General features: G+C 36.4%; 2 protein-coding genes and 1 long non-coding RNA gene across 3 annotated transcripts in view; all 3 read left to right on the forward strand.

Annotated features, from left to right (window-relative positions):
• The window catches only part of LOC129447569 (uncharacterized), a 134,377-nt gene extending 125,265 nt beyond the window's left edge, over nt 1-9,112 (forward strand). The window contains exon 40 of the mRNA XM_073873689.1: nt 8,938-9,112. Coding sequence (XP_073729790.1) covers nt 8,938-9,112 — 175 coding nt within the window. The remainder of the gene's footprint in view (nt 1-8,937) is intronic.
• Nucleotides 9,113-10,113: 1,001 nt separating this feature from the next.
• On the forward strand, nt 10,114-14,350 carry LOC141369012 (uncharacterized). Its single transcript, XR_012372471.1, has 3 exons — nt 10,114-10,281; nt 12,958-13,131; nt 14,181-14,350. It is a non-coding gene; the product is annotated as an uncharacterized lncRNA (long non-coding RNA).
• An 869-nt stretch (nt 14,351-15,219) lies between these two features.
• Nucleotides 15,220-25,802, forward strand: LOC129447483 (ribonuclease inhibitor-like). Its single transcript, XM_073873690.1, has 8 exons — nt 15,220-15,320; nt 15,420-15,587; nt 15,815-15,988; nt 17,827-17,997; nt 20,070-20,240; nt 22,860-23,015; nt 24,881-25,051; nt 25,625-25,802. The coding sequence occupies exons 1-8, from the start codon at nt 15,220-15,222 to the stop codon at nt 25,800-25,802; spliced, it is 1,290 nt and encodes a 429-aa protein (XP_073729791.1).
• Nucleotide 25,803: the final 1 nt, after the last annotated feature.

A 25,803-nucleotide genomic window follows, 5' to 3' on the forward strand; every position in this document is an offset into this window, starting at 1 on the left:
GGCTTGTTCGGCTTCTCGTGCGCGCCGCAAGAATCGACAGCCAGATAACGTCAAGGTATTGCGAGAGTGAGACGAAATGTGATTTCTTGAATCATTCTCGCTGTACTTTGAAGTCATCCGCCTGTCGGTTCTTGCGGCGCCGCATGAAGTCAAACAAGCCTAGTGTTAACAACGTGGTCTGGAGAGGTAATAATAATAATAATAATGTTTAATTTATATAGCGCCTTTCCATAGCTCAAGGACGCTTCACAATAACAGTTAGGAGTAAACAATAAATACATACAGTAGCAGACAATGGACAATTGCCCAGTCCAAGCGGTCGCAGTTGCGTTTCGCATTGCAAATGAAATAAACAAAAACCAAAAATAACATAAAACAGAAACAAGCAGGATCAGATCATGACAACATGGAAATCAGTGGGTAAGTCGAAAAATCTGAAGCAACATAATAATTGAGTGTAAGGAACCTGATTATGGAAAACATTTCATGACAGATAGTATTTATTAAACACATGGGTTTTGAGGTAAGACTTAAATTCATGCAGTGTTGTTGTTGTCCTCAGAGACAGGGGAAGAGAGTTCCATAGCTTAGGGGCTATAACCGAGAAAGACCTAACACCCATAGACGAAAGGCGAAATCTCAGCTCACAGAGGAGTTCACAGTCAGAAGATTGGAGGGTTCGAGTGGAAGTATAAGGAGAAAGTAAGTCAGAGAGATAGGAAAGAGCAAGACTTAAGGTAAGCAGGAGAATTTTGTAGGAAATACGAGAAGACAAAGGTAGCCAGTGGAGGTGAAACAGAATTGGAGTGATATGAGCGGATCGTTTAGTGTGAGTTAGCAATCTAGCGGCAGAGTTTTGAATATATTGCAGACGTGAGATAGAGTGTGCTGGTAGTCCGGAAAAAAGAGCATTACAGTAGTCGAGACGAGATGTGATAAACGCATGTACCAGAGATTCAGCGTCTTATGGACTAACATAGGGACGGAGCTTGGCAATGCGGCGGAGGTGAAAAAAATGCAGCTTTACAGAGTTGACTAATGTAGGGGTCGAAAGTCAGTGAAGAGTCAAGGGTGATACCCAAGTTTTTAACAGTAGCAGCTGGAAAAAATGGATGTAGCTTCAAGGTCAAGAGTGGGAGTCTTGGTTATGTGTTTTGTTAGAGATGGTGGACCAGTAATTAAGATATCTGTCTTGGTCAGATTCAAACTGAGAAAATTGCAGTTCAGCCAGGTCTTTAATTCATTAATACATGAGGATAGTGATGTAGTCTGATGAATAGAGTCCGGTCTACAAGCGGTATTTATCTGAATATCGTCGGCATAACAGTGATAGTGAAAACAATGGCGGCGAATGATTTTCCGATGATGCAAAATGTAAATGATAAACAGTAATGGGCAGAGAACTGATCCTTGTGGGACACCTTGCTCTAGTATGACAGTGGGAGATTTATAGTTGTGCATACTGATATAAAATTTTCTGTCTGTCAGATAAGAAGAAAACCAAGAGAGTGCAGCTCCTGAGATACCAATCTCTGAGAGGCGCTTCAATAAACGTTTATGACAGACAGTGTCAAAAGCCGAACTAAGATCGAGTAATAAAAGTATGGAGAGGTTACCTGAGTCAGCAGAGAGTAAAAGGTCGTTAATAACCCTTACTAATGCAGTTTCAGTGCTGTGATTTTGGCGGAAACCAGACTGAAATAAATCGAAGCTATCATTGTGAGACATAAATGATTGCAATTGAGTGGCAACAACCTTTTCCAAAATTTTTGAGACATAGGGTAAGTAGGAAATGGGCCGATAGTTAATAAAGTCAGTTGGGTCGAGATTTGTCTTTTTGAGGATAGGAGTAACTGCAGCCGTTTTTAGTGAAACAGGAACAGAAGCAGAGACAAGGGACATATTCACAAGATGTGAGATAGGAACAGAAATGACAGAGGTGCAGTGCTTCAGAAGGGTTGTTGGTGCGGGATCCAGCCGGCATGAAGAAGAGGTTGATTTCTGTATTATTTCACTAATTAAGATGGGGTTTGTCATTGTAAAGTTATTGGCCCTCATTTATCATTCTTGCGTAGAAACGGGCGTATATGTTGGCGTAAGATTATGCTTACACTCCTCTCACTGCCTGATTTATTAAACTGTGCATACCGTTGATATTCAGGTGTACGCAATATCTGCCCTTCATAAATGCCGCGGCTGAAAACGATCGTCATTAGAATAACACGCGCATATAGACCATTTCAAAAGATGTAAACAACACTGGTCCAGAAGCACTTCCTGTTTCCGTTTTTAACACTAGATAAACGTTTGGATAAAATAAACCAACATAACATATAAACCTGAATTAACTGAAGTTAAACAAACATCTTAAAGATAATGATAAATGTGAAATAAAAAAATAACTGTCACAAACTGTAACAGGAAGTGTTTCTGGACCAGTGTTGTTTACATCATTTGAACTGGTCTATAAATTCAAGTCTCCACCTCCCCCACGCCCTCATTTTACGACATTGACACATGGAAGACGGCAAAGAAGACAAACCGGGGAAGTGGAAAGAAACAAAATTGTTTTATTTGGGAGTTTAAAGAGCAGGATTAAAGACATTAATAATTGCATGACATTTTGTAATATTTGTATTATTTTTATTATTAATGACGCTTAATTGATATTTAGAAGAATAATTATTTATTATTATTATTATTATTATTATCATTATTATTTACTGTGGCCTACATCTAAATTATAAGTCTGCTTAATGGTTCGGTTAAGTTTTTTTTAAATAATATTTTAAAATGATGTAGTAACTTTTGTAGTGTGTTTTTCTTTATTTACATACAGTTGTTTGTTAGCTAAGATCCAGTTTGATACGGAGCTCCGGATATAATTCAAATTAACAATTTGTTTCCACGACATCCACATGTTTTACTAGGCTAATTCATAATTTGAAGTAATAATACTTGTAATAGTAATTACAAAATATTATAATAATTAATTCCAAGGAACAAACTGTTGAATATTGGGAACGAATTCTATATTTATGGCCATACTTTAGACTAAATAAGAAAAGGAATTGTCCATAATGTAGCATAAAAGATAATTCGTGGACATGATTTTGTCCGCATGTCATCATGATCGGATTTATGGCTCCATTCAACACAAGCATTTTACCTTACCTATTCATGTGTAGCTATTTATTTATCATCGAATGGTATGTAACTAGCTTACCTTTTGATGCATTATTACCATGTTTTCGTAGCAGATCCTTGTGCTTTCTTGCAATGTGCCGCTTCAGATTCCAGGATTGCTAAACTTTTACAGTCTCTCCGCAGTCCCTTTCAATGTTTTCTTCCTGTCCAATCTTAACTTTGATTTTTACTTTACATTTAGCCTATGTATAAGGCTTGAATTACATAACTTATTGCTAGACGTTTCTACAGATCCTCGAACTAGCAAATGATCAAAGGGCATTCTGGGTTCAACGAGCGGTCCTGAGCGAGCGGAATTTTTGTAAAAAGGCGCTCTGATGGTATTACCGCACCGCTCAACGCTCCGATCCGCTCACGTGCTCTGCCCTGAAATGGCTCGCAACTTAAGGAATACATATGCATATAAATCAAATGCTTTGGTAAAGTCACACAAATTAAACATTGAAGTTCATGTTGCATAAAAATAAACACTGAAGTTTATAATTACTATGTTTTAGTTTTTTTACAGTGGGTCATAATATATCATATATTTTAGTTTGTCAGTGCGTTTTGTGGTGTTAGGAAGTGTTTGCGCATTTCTGCACTAACTCGAAATGTGTGTACACCACCTCCTGAGCAGGCATAGGATTTGAGCGTGCCGTACGCCAACGTCCATATTGATCAATCTCAAAGTCACCGTGGTTTTGGGTGTACGCCATGTGTACGCTGGAAATTTGGTGTACGCACTTTTGATAAATGAGGGCCATTAAGTGAGCATGCTCACAAGTAGAGGTGGTCGGTTCATCACAAAAACTCCCACGTAAAGCATCCAACTTTCCTTGAAAGTGGTGCAAAAAAGAGCAGCACAGGTCATCCGATTCTTGTTGGCAGGCATGATGCGCAGGTGCCTGCACTAGTTTGTTTACAATATTAAAGAGTGCTTTTGGTCTGTTGTTTGCATTATTAATCATTTTAGAAATATAGGAAGAGTGAGCTGTGTTCAAGGCGGTTTTATAATGCTCAATATGGTCAGAAAATGCTTGAAAATGAACAGTTAGACCAGTTTTCCTAAAGAGGCGTTCAAGTTGTCTCCCTCTTGCTTTCATAGCACATAGCTCACCATTAAACCACGGCGAGGAGTGTGATAAAGGAACAGACCTAGTCCTAAATGGAGCATGCTCATCTAAAACATCAGCGATGGCAAGGTGGTACAGATCAGATATCTCAGATGGACAGGTGAAATTATAGACATCAGAAACAGCAGACGAAGCAATAGATATAGCAAACGCCTTAGTATCAATAGCACTGATCTTACGATAAGAGATGGTTATATTGTGTGTGAAACGCGCAACCATAGCTGCTCGGTTAAAATAAAAATACAATGAACACTTACTATGCCCTCCTGGTTTTAGACAATGAGTAGTAAAAGAACAAGGTCAGAATCAGAGGACTCGCTGGCTGACATCCCGCCAAGCCAGAATGATATCGCTGCAGGTCAGACGCAAACTTTTTCCAGTACCCTTTTGGAGGTACGGCTGTCAGTTTGGTTCCCCTCAACGCAACTTTGGATTTCCTCAAACGATGTGCAGAGTAAAAACATTATTGTAATTGCAATATACATTTAGTTTAATTGCTAAACTACAAGTGAACGAAATTTCAATGAATTTGAACGACGCGCACAGGAGTTTTACCACCCGGAAATGGAAAACAATGGGACAAAATATAAAGTGATGACTTATGAATTATGAGTTTCAAATGGCCAGTTTTTTTATTATTTTTGAACCCATAAACATGGTCTTGATGTCATTTTAAAGTTTTTTTCCAAGCTCTTTCTATCTTAACAACTATTTTTAGCATTTAACCATGTTAAAAATTTTACTTATACCTTTTGCACATTTTATTTATGTTCAGTAGCTATTTGTAGTGATGGGCAGAGCGAGGCTTTGTGAAACACTGAAACAGTTGAATCAATTGTGTCGAGGCTTCGAAACATGGTTCGGAACCGCCTCCACAGTGACACCTAGTGGTCATTCGCACGTATTACCATAGAGCAACCTTGACAAGGTTTTAGACGAGCGCTGACAAATTGTATCCCACATGTTGATTGGTTAACACAAGTGATCAGCTGGGAGGGTGGATAGTGTACTCGACTCTCATGCAAAAAAAACTTAGGATCGAATCCCTGGAAACGCGTTACTATTTCCATCGTCACAATGAAGTTACATATTTTTTGTTGTTGTTTTAACATCTGTTTTACAACTACATGAGCTTTTAGGCTCACCATTGTCAATAACTATAAGCTGGTCTATTTAATAAATAAATTGAATAGAGATAAATACCACATACAATAAGAAATTAATAAGATATATCAAGCCACCATGTCACACATAAATATCTGCTGTGTGTGGAAGGAATTAGCCTACTTCTTTTTTTACAGATAATTTCTCCAGCCTTTAAAAAACTCCTCTCACAAAAACCAACAAGGTCAATATGCGTTTATTTCACTTTTATACAGATGTGCGATTGTGTTGTCTGTTCCCGACCGTGCAAATCAAACGCTGATTCGGCAGACCACACCTGATGAAACACTTGGTGAAACACTTCGAGGCTTCATTTGGTCATAGTCACGTGACATGGGTGTTTTGAATCGCGCTTCGGATCAGTGTTTCGACACATCTGCGCTTCGGGGTCTCGCAAAGCTTCGGAACGACTGTTTCGCGTCAGCCATCCCTAGCTATTTGTAGCTCAAGCAAATCTACAAACTTACAAAGGATTTATTATTTCGTCTGTTGACTGCTGTATATAAAACCCCTTTAATATAGGAGGAGTCGAGTCAGCAAAAATAAAAAAAAATGAATAGAGTACCAGCACCTCTTTTGGGCCACCTAAAGACTGGCTACCGCAGTCTCACTCGCTGTAAACACGGGTTTTGTTTCAGATGCGTTTAATGCGCTTGCCCGATTAAAAGCATTTTATGTGTAATTTAATCTATAGATTAAACTCGTTGCATTTATATTTTGGGCGCACCTGTTTGCCCTTACATGATTTACTAATAATTGTATATTTTAATTGAATTGTCTTAATGGATTAAGCATACATATTTTTTCACGTTAATCCTTGAATATCCCAGGGGGCTAGATGTCTTGCCAACAGTTTGACAATTTGTTAAATGTTCACAAAATTGATATGAAGGGTGATTAACAGTTCACTTCTGAAATTAAATGAAAATAACAAGATAAGAGGTTATCTTATTGTAGATGTCGGGCAAAGATAACCTATTATATGTTATTGAAAAATAAATTGCATCATTATAAAGAAATAAGTGCTTGCAGAATATGTAACTGTACTTTTTTTTAACATGCTTATCAGCACATTACTTTTTGTTTCTTCAACTTTAAAGATGAATATTCTCCTTTAGAGATGGACAATTTTCAGCAATAGCACATTATATTCAAATTTTTGAGCTCATGAAAAAGATTTTTCAATTATTTAAATGACTTTTTTATGTTTTTATGCACGTTTAGTTTTGGTGCAATTTCACCAAAAGCTTATAATTATGAAATACACACAACACGTTTAACCTATATTTTCTACATGTTAAAAATGTTGTAAAAAATACGTATTCTTATATAATAAGAATAACAATATGATACATTTATATTGCTTAAAATGATTTAGATATGGAAAGAGGAATTCTTCACAACTACCACCAATAAAGTTTTTAAATATTTTTCTTTAGAAAAACGGCGTTTAAACCCACGTGGACCGAACAAGAAAACTTATGCCTATAGTCCGTGTATGATATCTTCTTTATTTAGTTTTATATATTTTTATTTATATGCATTTAATAATAGGCTACCGTAAGATCACAATGTACACACTGTAAAAAATTATTCAGTGGCTTTGTAAATATCTCTAAAATAAATGATTAAAGAAACTTAATAAAATCTATTAATGTGAGTTATGTGATTTTTTTTTTTTAGTTGGACAAACCAAAATAAATTACTAAAAAGAGAACAGATATTTTTTGTAAAATGTACATATTTTATTTGATGTATACGCCTTAATAATATAAGTATTAAATTTACAGATTATTTTAATCAATATATTTATAAGGTCAGAGTTATATATTTAAGTTTTTAAAACTGTAGTAATTGCATATTTCAAATTAATATTTTTTCTATTTAACATCAACTCAAAAAATGTGTACGTTTTACGCGTAACTTGAAGTATAATTTACTTATATTTTTACATTGATATTATTTGAGTAAATTTAGACACAAAATAAATTAATAATAAGTAGAACAAATGTTAATTTTAAAAAATCCCATAGCCAACGGTTTTTAATCAGCAACAAAGAAACTGCGCCTCTTGCCTATAAAAAAACACCTCAGAAACTCCTCGAATTTATAAATAGTTACGCTCACAATATGATTTTATTTCCTTACTACAAAAGTATAACATATTATACAAATTCTCAGTGAAATTTATTCAACACCGTTGCATACTTTTTATCGTGTTTCATACAATGTAAAGGGAAATATGATTAGAGCCCGACCGATATGCATTTTTTGGGGCCGATGCCGATACAGATATAAGAAGTAAAAAAAAGGCTGATAACGATATATCGGCCGATATTCATTATGTGCATATTATAGTACAGTACACATATACTACAGTATATTATACTACTACAGTACTGTACATAGAATATACTATATACATTAACAGAATATACTATATATTAAATGTTGTCAAGAAACCGCGTGACTGCCGCCACCTGAACTGAGAGACTGACTGAAGTGAAGGGGGGTTGGCTGGTGTCACTACAGTGAGTGATCTGGGTCGCCTTTAGCAACCAATAGGGCGCGCTCTGCTGGACAAACAAGTACCTACATCTTTCAAAAGCATTTAATGTTTTCTGTAAGGAACGTTCATATTGGCTGCATATCTGCGGCTTATACGCCGATACAGATATATCTGCGACATGCTCATATCGGTCGATAAAATCGGCGAAACGATAAATCAGTCGGGCTCTAAATATGATAATAAAGTAGCATACTGTACAGTAATGCAGAAAAGCGCATCAAAACCATGTTAAAGCTATTAAAATGTTGAGATTCAAAAATGAACTAAATGTAAAATTAGATATACTAGTTAATGATATTGTGCAAATGCTCTCGGTCTCTTCAAAGGTCTTCACAAATTATTTTGTTTTAAGATTCCGTTATCATACATCACTTCTCTTCTACTTTAAGTATACGGAAAAAAATAAGACAAATGATCCGCGTTTAAGTCGGATTTTTATGAAGAATATGTGACTGTTTATGTAACTGGCTATAGAAAACTTCGCCAACGAAGTGTTTGCCAAAAAGCGTGCATTTGTATGACATCAAAGTCTACCTAAACACCGATAATCTGTGTCATGTTACTTCAATATCATACAGTAAACGCTCAGTATGAAGTCGAGCACACTAATTGTCGTCAGTATGGCCTACATGAAACACGACTGCCATCTACAGGTTTTTGTATTTCCTGGGTCCCCCACACAACCCCCCTTCTGTGGGATCTCACAGAATTCTGGAAGTGCTCATGGCATTCTGCTCTCTGTGACACGCATTTTTAAAGGCCACATCTGTATATGATTTAAAAAGGACAAAAACGTAGTACAAGCTTTTTAATATGGAGTTTTTCCAAATGTACACGTGAACCCGGATTGACTTAAATAACTCTGCAACTTCCCTTTTGCAGGTTTTTGAGTCCTGATGCTGAGAAAGGCTGTGAGTACGTGATGAACGTTGTCCAAGAAAATCCTTTACTTCTGAGAGAGGTGAAACTGACAAAAAAATACCTAAATGACATAGAAGTAAAGCATGTGGCTGCTCTGTTAAAGGATAAGCACTGTAAACTAAAGGCAATACAGTAAGTTTTTTTATATTATTTTTATAGTAGCTTTTTACTTTATTTTATACTGTATAAAAATATATTTAACATGTCATGAAACCCCTCATTTTCAGTTTTTTTAGGGGTGTGGTTAAGAGGAGTGCCAATAAGCAGATGAAAACAGTTAATTTGCACTGTAATGTAGATGCAAATACAAACACTAGTGAGAAACTGTAAATTTTGTTTAATTTAAAATTAAAAACAACTTCTGATGCCACAAGTATGTCACATCTTTGATCATTGCGCTTAAGATTTATTTGCTACTAATCAAAGTACAGTTCATTTATACATAATGTTTTAACTTTAATTATTGTTAAAATTGTTGGTAAGGGACCATGTATAGTGTTAAGATGCATCAGGACTGTTCCCTATTTATGTGTTTAGTGAATGTATTCACTACAGGATATCGATCAAGAAAAAATTTTGCATTTACATTTATCCTTTTTGCAGATGCTTTGGATTAGGGACTTACAGTGCATTCAGTGTTAACTTCCAATGCTTTATGTGTTCCCTGGTATTGAACCCATGACCTTTGCACTGCTAACACAATGCTCTACCAGCTGAACTACAGCAGTTGCCATTCAGAGGAAACCTAACACAGCATTAATGCATGCATCTGAGCAATCGCTAATGTAGTAAATGCTTCTACAGGTTGAATTTCAGCGAAACTGATAAATGACCTATAGATGGTTTATGCATCGAATCAGTAACAATAGAGTCTGTTTAGAGTAGATGATTTCTGATAACAAGCAATATAAATAAGTAAATTATCTTAATTTAAATATCATATCTAACGCTAATCAACTACTACACTAATCTGACTTTACTGTGTAAAAATAATGTATACAATGTTAACTACAGATCCTCATATTCTTGCCTGGCTACCAAACATCTCTGCACAGAAGTAAACCACACTCGCCGTCTAACAGTAAACTGAAACATTTGAAAAAGGTCTAATTTTTTTTTCTTTCTCTGCAGGTTTAATAGTAACACTATTTCAGAAAGAGGCTGTGTTGATCTGTTATCAGCATTTAATTCAAATCCTTCCAACCTAAAAGAATTGGATCTGAGTGACAATAAAGTGAGAGACAAAGGAATGGAGAAGATCTCGACTCTGTTAAAAAACCCACTATGCAGGCTGGAAAAACTGAAGTTTGTATTTAAATTTTTGTCTATTTCCTTATGTTGATAACACAATTTATTATATTAACTGTCATGAAAATAATGAAGAAATTGTATTTTCATGTAGTTTTACTACACTGTAAAAAATTATTTGATGCCTTAAATTTTTTTGGTTGAATCAACTGAGATTTACAAGTCATTTCAACTTACTATTATTTATCTTGACAAGAGATGAGTTGCTACAACTTATAAATTATTATTATATATAAAAGTTGACATATTTCAACTATATTTTATAAGTTATAACTGTAAAAATAAATTAATACTTTTAATTTAAACGGATTAGATTATCTGATAAACTGATAAACATTGAACCACATATGATTTTCCTCTGCCTTTGGGTGACACATTAAAACAGGCGATTTTGTACTATGAAGTACACTGGATACTCCCCCCACCACTCTAAGGGTGCGTTCAAATTTCGGGAGTGACAACCGTATTTATTTACTTACAGGTGTTAGTCTGGAAGTGTCCTGTTCAGACAGCACATTACAGACACAAATAGAACACTGTCTGTATTAACGAGCAACCGACCTCAAACCGTATGCTATTCGCACGTGGCGCCTGTAACCACAGTGGCGGACATAAATATAAAAAAGTATTATTTATGCAATGGACAAAACTTTATTTATGTAATAAACAAAAACAGTTGGCGTGTGTAACGCTTACCATTGTGCAGAGAAAAATAAACAAGGGTGGTTCCATATTTAAAGTTTTAATCTGCAAAATGAATGAAAATAAAATCAGTGTCAGCAACTGTACGTGTTATCAAAGCAGATGTCTTGTGAAGCAAATCGATCTGTTTTTGCAAGAAATTGAACTTTATTTACAACATTATTAATGCAGCCACTTAGGAAGTGTGCTTATACTCCCGCTCTAAAGGTGGCACTGAGAGTATGGTTTGCCAATCGCACGCAAAACCAGCCTTTCTGTGACACCTATAGAGTGAGAGCGTAAAGCGTACTTCATATGTTTTCAAGGTTCTGCTTTAACACTAATTATGTTGTAAACAACTGTAACGGGTGTTGCTTTAAAGAAAGCGAAGAGAAGTTGAATCCATGTGCAAAAGGTGTTTATTAGTAAAATCCCAATATGGGCCAGCAAACAAATTCGACAGGGTAAATCCAAACAATCATAATCCAAATAACAGGCTCAGGTTCAGGGCAGGCAGCAAAGCAATCAGAATCCAAAATAACAGGCACAGGTCAAAAAACAGGCAGATACAGATAACAGGTTCCGACAACAGATAACAGGAGACAAGAGCAGGTAACAGGTTGTGCTTACTAGTGTATACAGCGGGGAACAGGTGAACAGGAAGTGACTTAAATACAAAAACAGGAAGTGTGAAGCGTGACATGGCATGATGAATTTCAAAATAAAAGTCAGAACAGAGCAGAGAATCAAAATACAAGTTCAAATAACAAAAATACATAGAATACAGGAAAACACAGAACAAAACCTTACAACAACATTCAATATCCCGACCGATTTGCTTCACACGCAAATTTGAGCTTTCAATGTGGCAGATCTGTCGACTTGCATTATATGAATCGCAGATTACAAAATATCTTCTTTATTGCTGTACTGAAGATAAAAGGTGAGTAAATAAATAAAACATTTTATATCCCTTTTATTATACACCGTACAATTACAACTGTATATTAATTATCCACTTTTAAAGTTTTATACTTTTGTGTAGCAAAACTCTCACTTACTGGTCTACACGCGATTGTATGCATAAAGTAATATGCTCTGTGGCGTCTATAAAGGTTATTTAATATCACATTAACCTTATGGATCAATCCTGCTGAGCAGTTTGCAGTCATTTTCATAAAGTGTAACATTACCTTAACACAGAGAGCAACAAATGGCGTGACAGACAACTGGTTGTCCAGTGCAATTCCATTCACATGCCACAGCTTCCTTTGATTGCTCCGCCCCCACTTAATGAAGTACTCGTTTTTCAGACCTATGGATTAATCAAAATAAAAAAATGATGTACACGCACATCCCTAGCTCTAACCACACATTATGTCCTTACAATAAGCATGCTAGTTAACTAACGATAGCTAGGATGACTAGATAGTGAGCTATTACAGGAACATATTGCTCCTCAATATTGTGATTCTCGATCACCAGATGAAAGTACTTTAAACTTTCACATTCTAAATTTATACTTTGGATGCATATTGGAGACTTTCTGTCTGCTTTTTATTTTAAAATAATAATTTCTAGTGCAGTGGGAGTGCTTTGACTGATGTCAGACAAATGTCTATGTTAAGGATCAATTGAAGCTAAAAATATAAAATAAATTAGAAAAAAGATTTATTAACTGTTTCAGAAATGATTACATTGGGATAAGGAAGTTGACATGTTATAGCTGTGAGACGTCAACATTTTTATTTGAAAATATAAAGAATGTAAAGCTTCCAAAATCATATGACATTTACAGTAAGTATGAATCTGGATAAAGGGGTCTTTAGAGTTCATAACAATGGCTGATTTATATCTAGAGTTTTTTTTGTAAACACTAATTTACTTCATATTTTGTTTGATATCTTTACAGATATATGTCTGTCAATTTAAATGTATATTTTTAAATTCGCTGTATTTTAAAACAACTTTTTTGCATTTTTTTCAACATAGATTTTCAGAATGCGGTATAACTGAGAAGGGTTATGAAACTTTGATTTCAACTTTGATATCAGGCTGTTCACATGTAACAGAGCTGGATCTTTCAGGAAATGACCCTGGGGAAACAGGAGTGAATATGCTTATTGATTTACTAAAGAAGCCAAATTGTAAACTAAAAACACTCAGGTGAGCAATGCACACCAAACATTAATTTTAACACCAAAAAATAATAAAAGTGACGCTGCTGACAGATTGACAATCAAATAACCATTGTAATGTTAAGACTATTGGGTGAAAATCATTTAAATGTAAAAGACTAACATTTGGTTGGGGGACAAATGGGAAGGTATTTGGAATTTAAGTTTCCTTACATTGCAATTAAAAAAAATTAACAAAATCACAAAATCAATTGTGTATGTATTATATTATAATGACATAGTGCATAACCTGTTTATGGGGATTTTGTACTGAAATTTTTTAACGGAACCATTGTAAAAAAATCTCTTAGTGGGGCAAGCACACCAAAGCATTTAAACGCAACTAAAAATGGCAGACGTACGCGGACTGTAGGCACTTGGTAGCTTTTTTCCAGCTGAGCACTTTGGTTGCTGTGATACTTCTGCTTTGTTTATCAGTGGCTGAACGATGCGCCGGTTGGTTGTTGTGATATTTGTCCACCCCTCCTCCACTGTGATTGGAAGGCCAAAGGAGAAGTGACATTGACGAGCTGAGCTTTTCACTCAAATTGAAAATTTTTCAACTATCGGCACTTAGCACTGAGCGTGGACAAAACCCGCCAGCTGTTGCCGTTTTTGAAAAGCATGGTGCTTTCATTGAAAACAAATAAAAACAATATGCCGGGAGCTGGCATAAACGCTTTGGTTGCACGCCCTCTTATAGCGATTACAAGTTTTTTTAAACTTTTCCCATTAAATCATTTTACTTCCTTTAGTTAAATTTGAGCTAAATTTGAATTGAAACCCAGCATAATGAATGGTATACCTAATTTAGTCCTAAAAAGTGGGATGTGGTTTACTACACACAAACCTAAATGTCATTTTTAAACAGTTTACCAAAAAAATCATAAAATTTCATTTTCTGCTTAAAATGTCTTGTGTAATTGACATTAGTATTTCACTAGTCAACATTTTTAGTGAAAATTTATTTGTTTAAGGGTGCAAAAGGCATAAGATTATATAAAGATTTGATCTAAAATGATCTTTTACTTTCTGTAGATATTTGAAAAGTCCTGCTGCAGAGGAGGCGTGTAAACATCTAACTGGAGTTTTGGGTAAAAACCCCTTATTGCTAAAACAACTGGATCTGAGTCGCAACAAATTAGGAAACCTGGATGTAGAAAAGCTTTCAGCTCTTTTAATGGACTCACACACCAGACTGGAGAAAATTAGGTGAGTAAAATGTTTTAGGCGATGTATAAAAATCTTTTTATCAATTATTTCTTCTGTCGGTCACATGGTCCATTTTGTGGTGATGTACAAAAATGTTACTTATTTTGTTTAGGTTGAACAATTGTGACCTGACAGAGAAAAACTGTTCAGCTTTAGCTGCTGTTCTGTCTTCCAACACCATTCTGAAAGAGATGGACCTGAGCAACAACCGTCTGCTGGATTCAGGAGTAAAACAGCTCTGTAATGAACTGAAGAAATCTAAGCTGCAGATACTGAAGTGAGTACATGTATCACATCATCTATCATTTAGAATGGAAGTTATTTAACTGTAGTGAGTTCTTCTAATGTTTTTATGAAAAAATATATATTGAGGGATTGTTTGTATTGGTAGACTTCCAAACTGCAGTATTACAGAAGAAGGTTACAAAAGTTTGGCTTCAGCACTGGAGTCAAAATCCTCACACCTGACAGAGCTGGATCTCACAGGAAATGATCCTGGAGAATCAGGAGTGAAGAAGCTCATTGATGTAAAAAATAAATCAAATGGTAAACTGAAAACATTGAGGTGAATATTTGTTTAGTCAACGATTTACTCGTTCCAGCTGTTTTCGTAAAAACCTTCCTCTAAAAATCTAAAGAAAACCTTTCCAAAAGCATAAGAATAAATGTGTAGTTTGCCTTTCAAGAAAAGCATAATTGTGATACAAAGCCAACAGTGCAGTGTAAGATTGTGACCATAGTTTTTAAGTATTGTGCATGTACCAGTAACCTAAATGTCACATGAACCTTTGCCAGGTTTTTGAAAGGTCCTGCAGATGAAGGCTGTCAGTATGTGAAGAAAGTTCTCAATGAAAACCCTTTACTCATGAAAGTGCTGAATCTGAGTAAAAATGAACTAGATGACACAAAAGTAAAGCAGCTGGCTGCCCTTCTGGAAGATAAGCACTGTAAACTAAAGACACTTCTGTAAGTATTGAATAAATGTGTCAGATAACATCACAAGGCATTATTTGAGTATACATTTAATAAAAGGCTTGACAAAAAACCTTTGCATTTGCATTTTAGGTTGAGTGATTGTGGTCTAACCGAAAGAAGCTGCTCAACTTTAGCTACCGTTCTATCAAACACCAATCTGAAAGAGCTGGACATAAGCCACAATAATTTGCTTGATTCAGGAGTGGAGAAACTACAGAATGAATTAAAAAATACTAACTGCAAACTGGAGAAACTAAGGTAACAGGGTTAGGTTTAATGATTATTAACTGAATGTTAAATTCTTACAAAAAAAACGTTAATAACTTTAATTATTATCAAGTTTAATTAGTAGGGTAGAGATTTTCTTTAGTAACTAATATTTACTTAACATTTTAACTGAGGTAGTTTTTTTATTTGATTCATTTAGTAAAAACATGTTAAAATTGTAAATAATACCCACTTACTAAAGCATGTTTTTCGTCTAGAATGTCAACATGCAGTATTACAGAAGCAGGTTATAACAGTTTGGCTTTAGCTCTGGAGTTAAACCCCTCACACCTGACAGAGCTGGATCTTACAGGAAATGATCCTGGAGAATCAGGAGTGAAGAAGCTCATCGATGTACCAAAGAAATCAAACTGTACACTTAAAACACTGAAGTGAGTATTCATAGAATAATAAACAGTTCAGTTATTTCAGCTGTTTCCATTCAAACGTTTCTCTAAAAATAAACCCACTTAAAGCTAGTATGTTTTAGCATTGAAGCTAAAGGGGGTCGCACACCGGACGAGAAGCGTTACATCGTGTTTGCTCTAAAAACAGAACACATTATTTTCTATGAATGAACGCACACCAGTGGTGCCTGTTGGTGTCTGTCCGCTGTGACTCTGGACACTGCTCAAATCCCTGTCGTGCCACAGAGCACCACTCACATAGTTTAACATTTAATAACATCATATTTGTCCCAAATCGTTAGCAATGTAACATTGGCTGTTAACGTATATTTTGCATTTTGAAGTAGACACTATCTGACTAAGCTCGCGCTATTTAATGTGCACAAACTGTGAATGATACCTCCGAGTTTTCCTAGATGCAGCGCTTCTCATCCGGTGTGCGACCCCCCTTAACGTGATTTAGTTTGAAGCTGGCATGATGTTAGCATTACTTAACATTAGGTTAATCAAGTTTTATTGAAAGTTTGGAGTGAGATTACATCTGTTACATCTGGGCAACTCAGGTATTTGCAGAAGCCCCACAAAGTTTTTGCTAGCTGTTTTGATAGGACAAATAGACATCTTAACAATTGGTAAGTCTTATAAAAGAGACAAATTCAACTTGCACGTAATTTAACCAGAAACAACAAATTCTCATTTCTTTGATTGTCTGGTAGGTGGAATTTAAATCTGTGTTCATTTTCACACGGCAGAGCAAGAAACGACAGGTGGATAACATCAAAGTACCGCGAAAGCAGAGGCGCGAATTCAAAATAAGTGTTTGGAGTGCCATGTGTGTTGCTTGTGTTTTCAAAACATGTGTTCTGTGCCTCGAATGATCCTATGTGCATCACGTGTTTTGTCAAAATAAGTGCCTGGTGCAAACGTGTCAAAACCGTTTATAATAAAAGAGATTCTCACTTTCACAAAATACACCCAAGACACTCACTTTACAGTAAAGTCTGATTATGCATGAGATTATGCGAGTATCTGGCAAATGCAAGCGTCTCTTTTTTTAAAGTTATATTTATTGGCCAGTTTTTGCCTTTATAAAACAGTGAGGTTAGGAGAGGAAAGGAAAGTACAGGGAGGAGACAGGGGTATGGGATCGGCAAATGACCATGAGCCGGGAATCGAAGTTGGGTCGCCGAAAGTGCAAAAGCATGTTGGAGTGCTGCCCACTACACAATCGGCTCCGACACATCTCTTTTATCATAATCTTTAGCCGCGTCTGCAGCAAGCACTTTTTTTGACAAGACACGGGATGCACATAGGATCACTCAACGTGCAGAACACACATTTTGAAATTACAAACCACACACATGACGGGCTACATACATGTTGTGACGAACTTCGCATCGAGCGCCCTCGAATAAAAAGTCACCGTCCGCCACGGCACGAGAGTGATTTAAAATCAAACTCCTCCGTAAGATTTCTCGCGGTACTCTGATTTCATATGCTTGTCAACATTTGCAGCAGTGTGTAAATTTGAGCATACAAAATAAACTCGAAACAGTTATGAACTCGGCAGAGAACTTCACTATGCATGTCTGTGTCCCATCCATTAATTGTATAGGCCTATAGCAGTTCTCCCTTACTTCTCAGTATGAGGACTACAAGGTGTGGACTGTAAGCGTGTGAACCGGCTGATATGTGTGTGTCTTTTTAGACTACTTAGATATTGAAATATTGTTTCAATAATATACATGCACAGTGTTTGTGTGGCAATATTGAATATTTTCAGTAAGCATTTTGTAGGCAACGTAAAATTTGACTTTCAACAGGTTTTTGGAAGGTCCTGCAGAGGAAGCCTGTCGGAATTTGATGAAAGTTCTCAATGAAAACCCTTTACTCATGAGAGAGCTGAATCTGAGTAAAAATACACTTGGGAACACAACAGTGAATCAGTTAGCCGCCCTACTGAGGGATAAGCACTGTAAACTAAAGAAGATTCAGTAAGTATTTTGAGTTTTATATTTGTTAATATTAATGTTATAATATTTTTCTGTGCTGGGAGTTTTGCAAAAGATCTTTTTTCTGCCCACACAGTGCAAGTAACATGATTTATTTAAATAAACTTTTTCCTAGAGTACCTGCTGTTTAAAATGTTATATCACACCAAAAATGTAAATTTAATTCATTTGTTTAATATTTACTCACCCAGAACAAAAGCAATGTTCACAACACCGAAGTAAAGGAGTGTGCTGTGTAGTTTATGTGCACACTTGGACAAGGAGAAAAGGCATAACTTTACAAAACTTTCATTGAGTGTGAGATTTCAGTGAGATAATTTTCTCTGTTGTTGGATGTACATTTTAGTTTATATACAGTATAGTTTGTCCAATGTTGGTCTCCCAAATGAGAGAATGTTTATTTAAGAGGAGAGCAGCTTAACAACTAAAAGGACACATGAGGCACCATTTTGGGATAATAACACCCGTAGAACACATTCAAAGAGGCCTGTGGCCAGTTGCATAAACTGTTAAGATTAGTCTCACAAAGTCATAAAATATTTCTTACATCTGATATCTCAGTGCAGTTCTGAATGCCTTTTTGCTTCTGTGTAATTTAAAAGTGCCAGCAGCCTTAAACTTTTGTCATTTTTATTATTTTTATTTTAATACTTTAATCATTCTCTTAGCATTAGGCAGTAGGTACTGAGGAAGTTGCACATTTAAGCAACATTAAACAGCATCTTTGTAAATAAACATTAATGCAATGCAAAATGCAGATACAAAAGAACGGAGACCATGATCATGTTATATTTTTATTTTTGTTTCATTAATGTTTTTTTGTATGTTACTAACATTTTGTGTTATCTTCAGAGACTCATCATTTCAAATTTGGTAAAAAACTTGGTTTACTTTAATTCTTAGTTTACTTTTACCTTTTGGATAATAAGCACAGCATTTTTAAAACATTTCATATTAATTTAATATTTTTAATATGCAATATTTACTTAAGTTCTATAGACCGTTTCAGCAGTAACAACATAAACAAGCGGCTGCACGTAACTTCCGGTAAAATCCGCTAAGAATAAATAACAACAAAGTCCTTTAAACGTAGTTTATTTATATAACAAGCAAAAAAACAACACATAGATTACCTAGGAAACCAAAACATTTGTTATTTTCTAAGAGGCATTTGTTCAAGAGATCAGTTTAGCAACTAGTCAGACCTTAAAAAAAAACGAAACCGGAAGTAAGGTTAGGATCCAGACGTGTATCACGTGCGTCAGATGAAACCGTCTATACTTGAAGGAAAACAAATACCACACTTTTACAACCACTGATCCCACTGGAGAGGCTCTGAAAAGCGTCCCCTCACAAACCTCTACCTCCTTCAGGCTAGAGAATGAAAAACCATTTTTACCTTGTCTTTGTTGAATAATTGTAGTCTACCCACATTCACAAACATACAAAAAGTGCAAAACATGCTAAACATCTCAGTCTCTTTTAGAAATGTCAGCCAGAAAACAGCCCAATCTGAAAAACTGATGCTTATTATGACATCACAGGCATCTAAGTGCTCCTCCACTTTAAAATAATTGGCTACATTTTTTGAGTGGCAGCAAAATCAGCCAATCAGTAATGAGATTGCAAGTTAAGCCAGTAGGGGGAGCCAAATAGGTGCAAAACCACTTGTTTAAAATCCCCCACCCTAATAGAGCTATCTAAGAGAGGTTTTAGGAAGCTTCTAAGGCATTACAGACCTAAACAAAAAAATTTTCGTCTACATCACAGAACTAGGATAAATACGCCGTTCAATCATTCTATGTCACCTTTAATAGATCTTGCATATAAAATGCTCCTAGAAGTTTTTTATAGAGTTTCTTTGGTTGGCCACATAAAATGCCAATGATGCCTGAACTCAATTTATTTTTACAATGAAATATTATTGCTGATTTTGACTGACAGGAATAAAATTGACTGAATTTGTAAATTCTCAGCTCCATGCTAACCATATATCAACTAAATCACAAAATATGTATATGTATAGACTGATTTTGCTCTCTCTTTTATTGCAGGCTTTGTGAATGCAGCATTAAAGTAAAACAATGTGAAATCCTGACTGCAGCTCTGCGTTCAAACCCTTCATACCTCAGAGAACTGAGCCTCAGTAATAATAAAATAAAAAATGGAGTAAAGCACATAGGTGATCTACTAAAAGATCCAAACTGCAAACTGGAGAATTTGGAGTGAGTAAGATTCATGTATAATAAAAGGCAAAAGACCAACATTGTTTATTACAGATTACGGTGGACTCCATTAAATTTGTCAAACTTGGTAAATATAAGCATATAAGCAATACATCTGAAGTTTTAAATGTTTTCTTAAAATTTTTATTTAAAAACAAATGTATATTTTTAAACATATCTGTGGCATAATCACTGGCACCTGTTGTATATCCATCTTGTTTTGTAGTTCATGTTTTTTATTTTGAAACGTTTTGTTTTTGAAATGTTTTTATTGTAGTTCCATGTTAACTAGGGCAACGGCAAAGTGAGGGCTATGGCTGTGTCCGAAACCACCTACTTCCATACTATATAGTAGGTGAAAAGCAGTAGGCGAGGCGAGTAGTATGTCCAAATTCATAGTCCCCCCCCCAAAAAAAAACAGTAGGCGAAAATAAATACCCGGATGAGCTACAACTTCCAGCAAGATCACAGTGTTCATTTGATGGACACTATACTATCCAACGAAGAAGAAGAAGGAGATACGTTGTTTTATTCAAAAGCAGTTACGCAGCTCTATTCCAGTAATTCTCAAAGTGTGGTCCGCGGACCACTAGTGGTCCGCCAAACCCCCCCAGTGGTCCGCCAGAAGAAGACCTAAACTAGGCAAGTGTTTATACAATCGGCAGGGCTCGCAAAATCCCTAGCCCGACGTCCCGGGGCTATTGTGCTTTGCAGTCAGGCTATCAATATGGATCCCCGCCCTGCCCGTCGGGCTAACTTATAGGGAGGAAAAAATATATTTAAATGCTTATGCATTCTTTCACAGATTTGGATGGGTAATAATGGTGTATGAAATTCAGGCATCGCGTATTTAAATTACGTTTGAGCGCGCGCTCGAGTTTTACTTTCACTTTCGCGATCGCGCGAAAAGACGCAGTACAGAAAGCAATCCGTAATGATTTGTCATGGATTTGTTGGGCAAATCCTCCAACTTCGCCCTGTCAGTCATTATTATCCTCATGTAAGAAAATTAAATCTCTCGCAGCAAGCTTTAAAGTATAGATTGTACGGGCAGTGAAGAGATTGACTCTGTGCAGAATCGCTCTTAAAGCGACAGTAGCCCCTGTTTTTCTGATCTGTAACTGGATGATCCAAACTGTGAGTTTTGTGACCCACTAAACCACTTTTAAATGGTGAGTATATCTGGTGTGGGGATGAGCAGGAAAAGTTGGTTTACATGGAAATCCAGTTTTTTTTGTTTGTTAAAAAAACAACAGCATCAAGACAACAACAAGAATAGCAGATTAAACATTGTGGTTAGAGGCCCTATTGGCTTTGTATTGGCAAAATTTGGCCTGTGGTAAAACTAATTGAATAAGCCTGTGCTATGCCCACAAACTCAAGTGGCATTTTCTTATCTGTGACTTCAGTTAATATTTCAGATTCAGAATCTGATGTATAGATATTTCTACTTGCATTCATTTCGGGCTACCAAAAACTGAAGAGTGCCTGCCCGAAAGGCTACCAGGGATTTTGAAATTTTGCGAGCCCTGAATCGTCACTTATTTAAGTAGACTGTGATATCAGTTCTTGCCTTTCTGTTTTAATAACGTAAAAATGGATCGGTTGGCTAAACCAAAGAGGAGTCAAATAAAAGATCAAGTGTCAACTGAAAGCAGCTAAAATCCACAGATCTATTAGTTTTGTACTAGTTTTTGTTTCATGTGTAAAATCCTTGTAATTTCAGTGATTTTTGACATTAAGGGGAATTTTTTTTTTAGTATTTTATTGTTACCATAGTTACAACCATAGACTTCATATACCCACCACCTCAGTTTTAAACTTATGGCTCTTTGGAATGACATTAAGTTGGACCCAGGCTGTTATAATATGTTTAATTGCATTTTTTTGCACATGTGCAGTTTGTTGTTCATATAAGCTGCAATTTCAGATTTACTTTTTTGAATGAAATAAAATTCATATAATAATTTTTGAACATAGCATTGCATTTGTTTTAAAAAAAAATAGTGTTTGACTTGAAACAGTTGCATATTAAACTTAAACTTAGCTTATCCTTCCTATTTTGTTGTTTTGTGGGGGGAGTGTTAGAGTGGGATTCTGTTAGCTGGTCCTCAGAAAAAAAATGGAAGATAAAGTGGTCCTTGGGCTGAAAAAGTTTGAGAAACACTGCTCTATTCAAACGGAAATACATATTTTGAACAACTGTTCCTTTTGGTTAAATTGCGCTTGTTTAACATCATTCCATGGCAAACAGACATAATAATGTAAAAGTAAAAGACTTTCCAATGTTATCAAAGAGTTACTGAGTGGGATGTACAGGAGAAAGTGACAGGCCTTCTCTGCATAAAGCCTTGTCCTGCCTCATCTAATAGCATGAGGCCGGGAGACTTATGCAGGGCACTGGAAGGGGCAGCACCAATGACGCATTGGTACAGATTCACAATTTGTCGGTCATCGACATGACATCTCCGTTCCCTTCTTTTAGGGAAAGAGGGTTACTTGTGTACAAGTATAAAACAAGACGTTTTATCTCTCTGTCATGCAGGAACGCTTATTCTATAATTTTACAGAATAGTTAACTTGTTTTATTGCTCCTTTTTTCTCTTTCTCTTAATGTAGGTTAAGAAACTGCAGTTTAATTGATGAAGATTACTCATCTCTGATTTCATCAAGCCTGAAACGGCTATACCTGAGTGGAAATGAACTAGGAGACGCAGGAGTTAAAAACCTCTGTGTTCTACTAAGGAGTTCAGAAACTAAGCTAGAAACACTAGAGTAAGTAACATACTGTACAGTATATGGGATTTACAGTATGGCTAAAATGTATATACTTATATATTTTTAGATAGTAGTTCTCAAGTTACAGTATAATGTTATTACTTTTTACTTTCTACCATTTTGTCACACTTTAAATTGTGACTTAACCTACCATAACCCCTAATCAACATATTGGGTCTCATTCATTAATAATTGCATACGTTTTTTGTATTTATATGCAACCATTGTTCCCTGAGAAGGGAACGAGATGCTGCGTCGCCATAGCATCACTTTGGGGAACGCATCGGCGTGACTGATCTGAAGCATGTATAACACATAATCAATAATTTGATGATTGGATATAGGCTGGATGCCGTGTGGACCAGGGGTATAAGGCGGCATCCCACACAAACACACTCGCTACCAAGTGCCGAAGCAAGTGCCTACAGGGATGCAGGGAGTATGGCATGGAGACGCAGCGTCTCGTTCCCTTCTCAGGGAACCAGGGTTACCTATGTAACTCGAGACGTTCCCTTTTGAGGAACTCGAGCTGCGTCGCCATAGCCACGCTTTGGGGACCAAGATGCCCATGCTTCCATACTACCAAATGCCTGTAGCGTGTATAACTGAACACAGTCAAGGTAAAAAGAATCTGGGACCCTAAAGAGGAGTCTAGGTCTAAATTATAAGATCTGACGTGAGCTGTGAAGACCAACCAGCCACATCACATACATCCTGAAGTGACGTGCCTGACCCTAAAGCCTTAGAAACAGCCATACCCCGGGTAGAGTGGGCCCTCACAGCGACGGGTGAGGGTATGCCTTGATGTTCATAAGCCAGTGAGATAGCATCCACTATCCATCTGCTCAGAGTCCTCATGTCGCCTATAAACCTTTTCTGGGTGAACCAAAGCAATCAAATAACTGTTCAGACTCCTCCACTGAGCAGTCCTGTAAACGTATGTATACAGTGCTCGCACAGGACACACAAAATTCAGCTTTTCCCGGTCCGCGCTCCTGAATGAGGGAGCTCAAAGGGCCTGCAGAACAATGGACCTCAGCAGATATAGCGCCGCCTGCACGGAATCGTATCGCGACTCCCATGAGTATAACCACCGCAAAGAAGCGGGATAGCATCCGCGAGCCCAAGCTTCCTAGAGAGCGAGAGTGGCGTCACCGCTCTGCCTCAACAGAAGCGGGACCGATTCCGTAAGGGCGCGAGCCTGAGATATCCTTCTCGAAGTGCGGGGCTGGAGCGCAACACGTGCATGGGAATGCTCTCAGTGCACACAGCCAGGTTTTTAAAAAACCAACTGTGCATGCTGCGCTCTAAGACACATTTACATGTGAATCCTTGTCAGGGATATTGCACCGACAGAGAGATACACATACTGTCTTGAACTTCTTTAAACATACTTCAAATTTATGCAAACTTACACGCAGTCACTTGCTGAGGCATTAAAGCGAGTGTGTTTGTGTGGGATGCCTTCTTATACCCCTGGTCATAAGATCAGTCACTATATAAGATCATATACATATATATATATATATATATATATATATATATATATATATATATATATATATATATATATATATATATATATATATATATATATATATATATGTATGATACCCATTCTCTGCCTCTAAATATGTCTAGTTCTACCGTAGTAATGCACATTACTTTCACTCATTTATAACATACTTGTCTGGGTTGCATGGGACGGCTTTATCAAAAGAGGGTGTAGGTCCTATTGGGATAGGGGCATGCTTTTGTGATTTAAAATATAAACAACGGTTACTACAAAACGCTTACTTCACCTTTAAGTCATTAATAAGAGAGTTAACAAATATAACCAATTTTGCTCTCTTTCATTGCAGGCTTTGTGGATGCAGCATTACAGAGAAACAATGTGCCGACCTGTCTGCAGCTCTGCGTTCAAACCTTTCATATCTGAGAGAACTGAACCTCAGTGGAAATGCAATAAAAGATGGAGTGAGAGACTTATTTGAACTACTAAATTATTCAGACTGCAAACTGGAGAAACTGGAGTGAGTATTATCAAAATACAGTATTAAACGCGTTAAACGTAAACACAGGGGCTGTTTATACCTGGTATTAAGATGCGTTTTAGTTGATCGGATCACAAGTGGACGAGAGAGACACATTCTGTTTACACTTTCAGTAAATCCGTCTCATTTGTCCACTTTCGACCGCTTCTTTCCTGATTAAGGGGAAGGTCTGTGAGACTGTGGGTGAGTCCCTCTGCTTTCGTTTAAAACCCGAGTGGCATAATTTTAGTTTGTGTCCGCTGCTTGTGTTGTAAGTGAACATGCTGCACAGTGTTTTGTAAATGTATATGTAAGAAATTTCAGCGCAATTGATGAAATAAGCTTGTGCAACCCCAATGGTCCTCAAGTGCAATTTTGCAATTTAGTGTAAGATGGATTATACTTTTTTTTTGACTGACTGACAGTAAAAAACTTCTGAATTCTACGCTGCAGTTATCAGACATCTAATAAATCACAAAACATGATTTGTATGTTTAGGGTTTTTATGTGTACAGACAATTTTTCAGATTATTTTGAAGTGAGGACCCATTTGTATTTTTTCTTTCATTGCAGGCTTTGTAAATGCAGTATTACAGACAAACATTGTGAAATCCTGACTGCAGCTCTGTGTTCAAAACATTCATCCCTGAGAGAGCTGAACCTCAGTGAAAATGATCTAAAAAATAAAGGACTTAAGCACTTGTGTGATATACTGAATAACTCACACTGCAAACTGGAGAAGTTGGGGTGAG

Source organism: Misgurnus anguillicaudatus, chromosome 12, assembly GCF_027580225.2.
Source record: "Misgurnus anguillicaudatus chromosome 12, ASM2758022v2, whole genome shotgun sequence".
Lineage (NCBI taxonomy): Eukaryota > Metazoa > Chordata > Actinopteri > Cypriniformes > Cobitidae > Misgurnus > Misgurnus anguillicaudatus.

What these genes read in the sequence shown, in the direction of transcription:
- LOC129447483 (XM_073873690.1), top strand. Translation starts at nt 15,220, where the DNA reads ATGAAAGTGCTGAATCTGAGTAAAAATGAACTAGATGACACAAAAGTA. An exon ending in TGTAAACTAAAGACACTTCT is followed by an intron (nt 15,321 to 15,419) that starts GTAAGTATTGAA and finishes TTTGCATTTTAG; the next exon opens with GTTGAGTGATTGTGGTCTAA. An exon ending in TGCAAACTGGAGAATTTGGA is followed by an intron (nt 20,241 to 22,859) that starts GTGAGTAAGATT and finishes CTCTTAATGTAG; the next exon opens with GTTAAGAAACTGCAGTTTAA.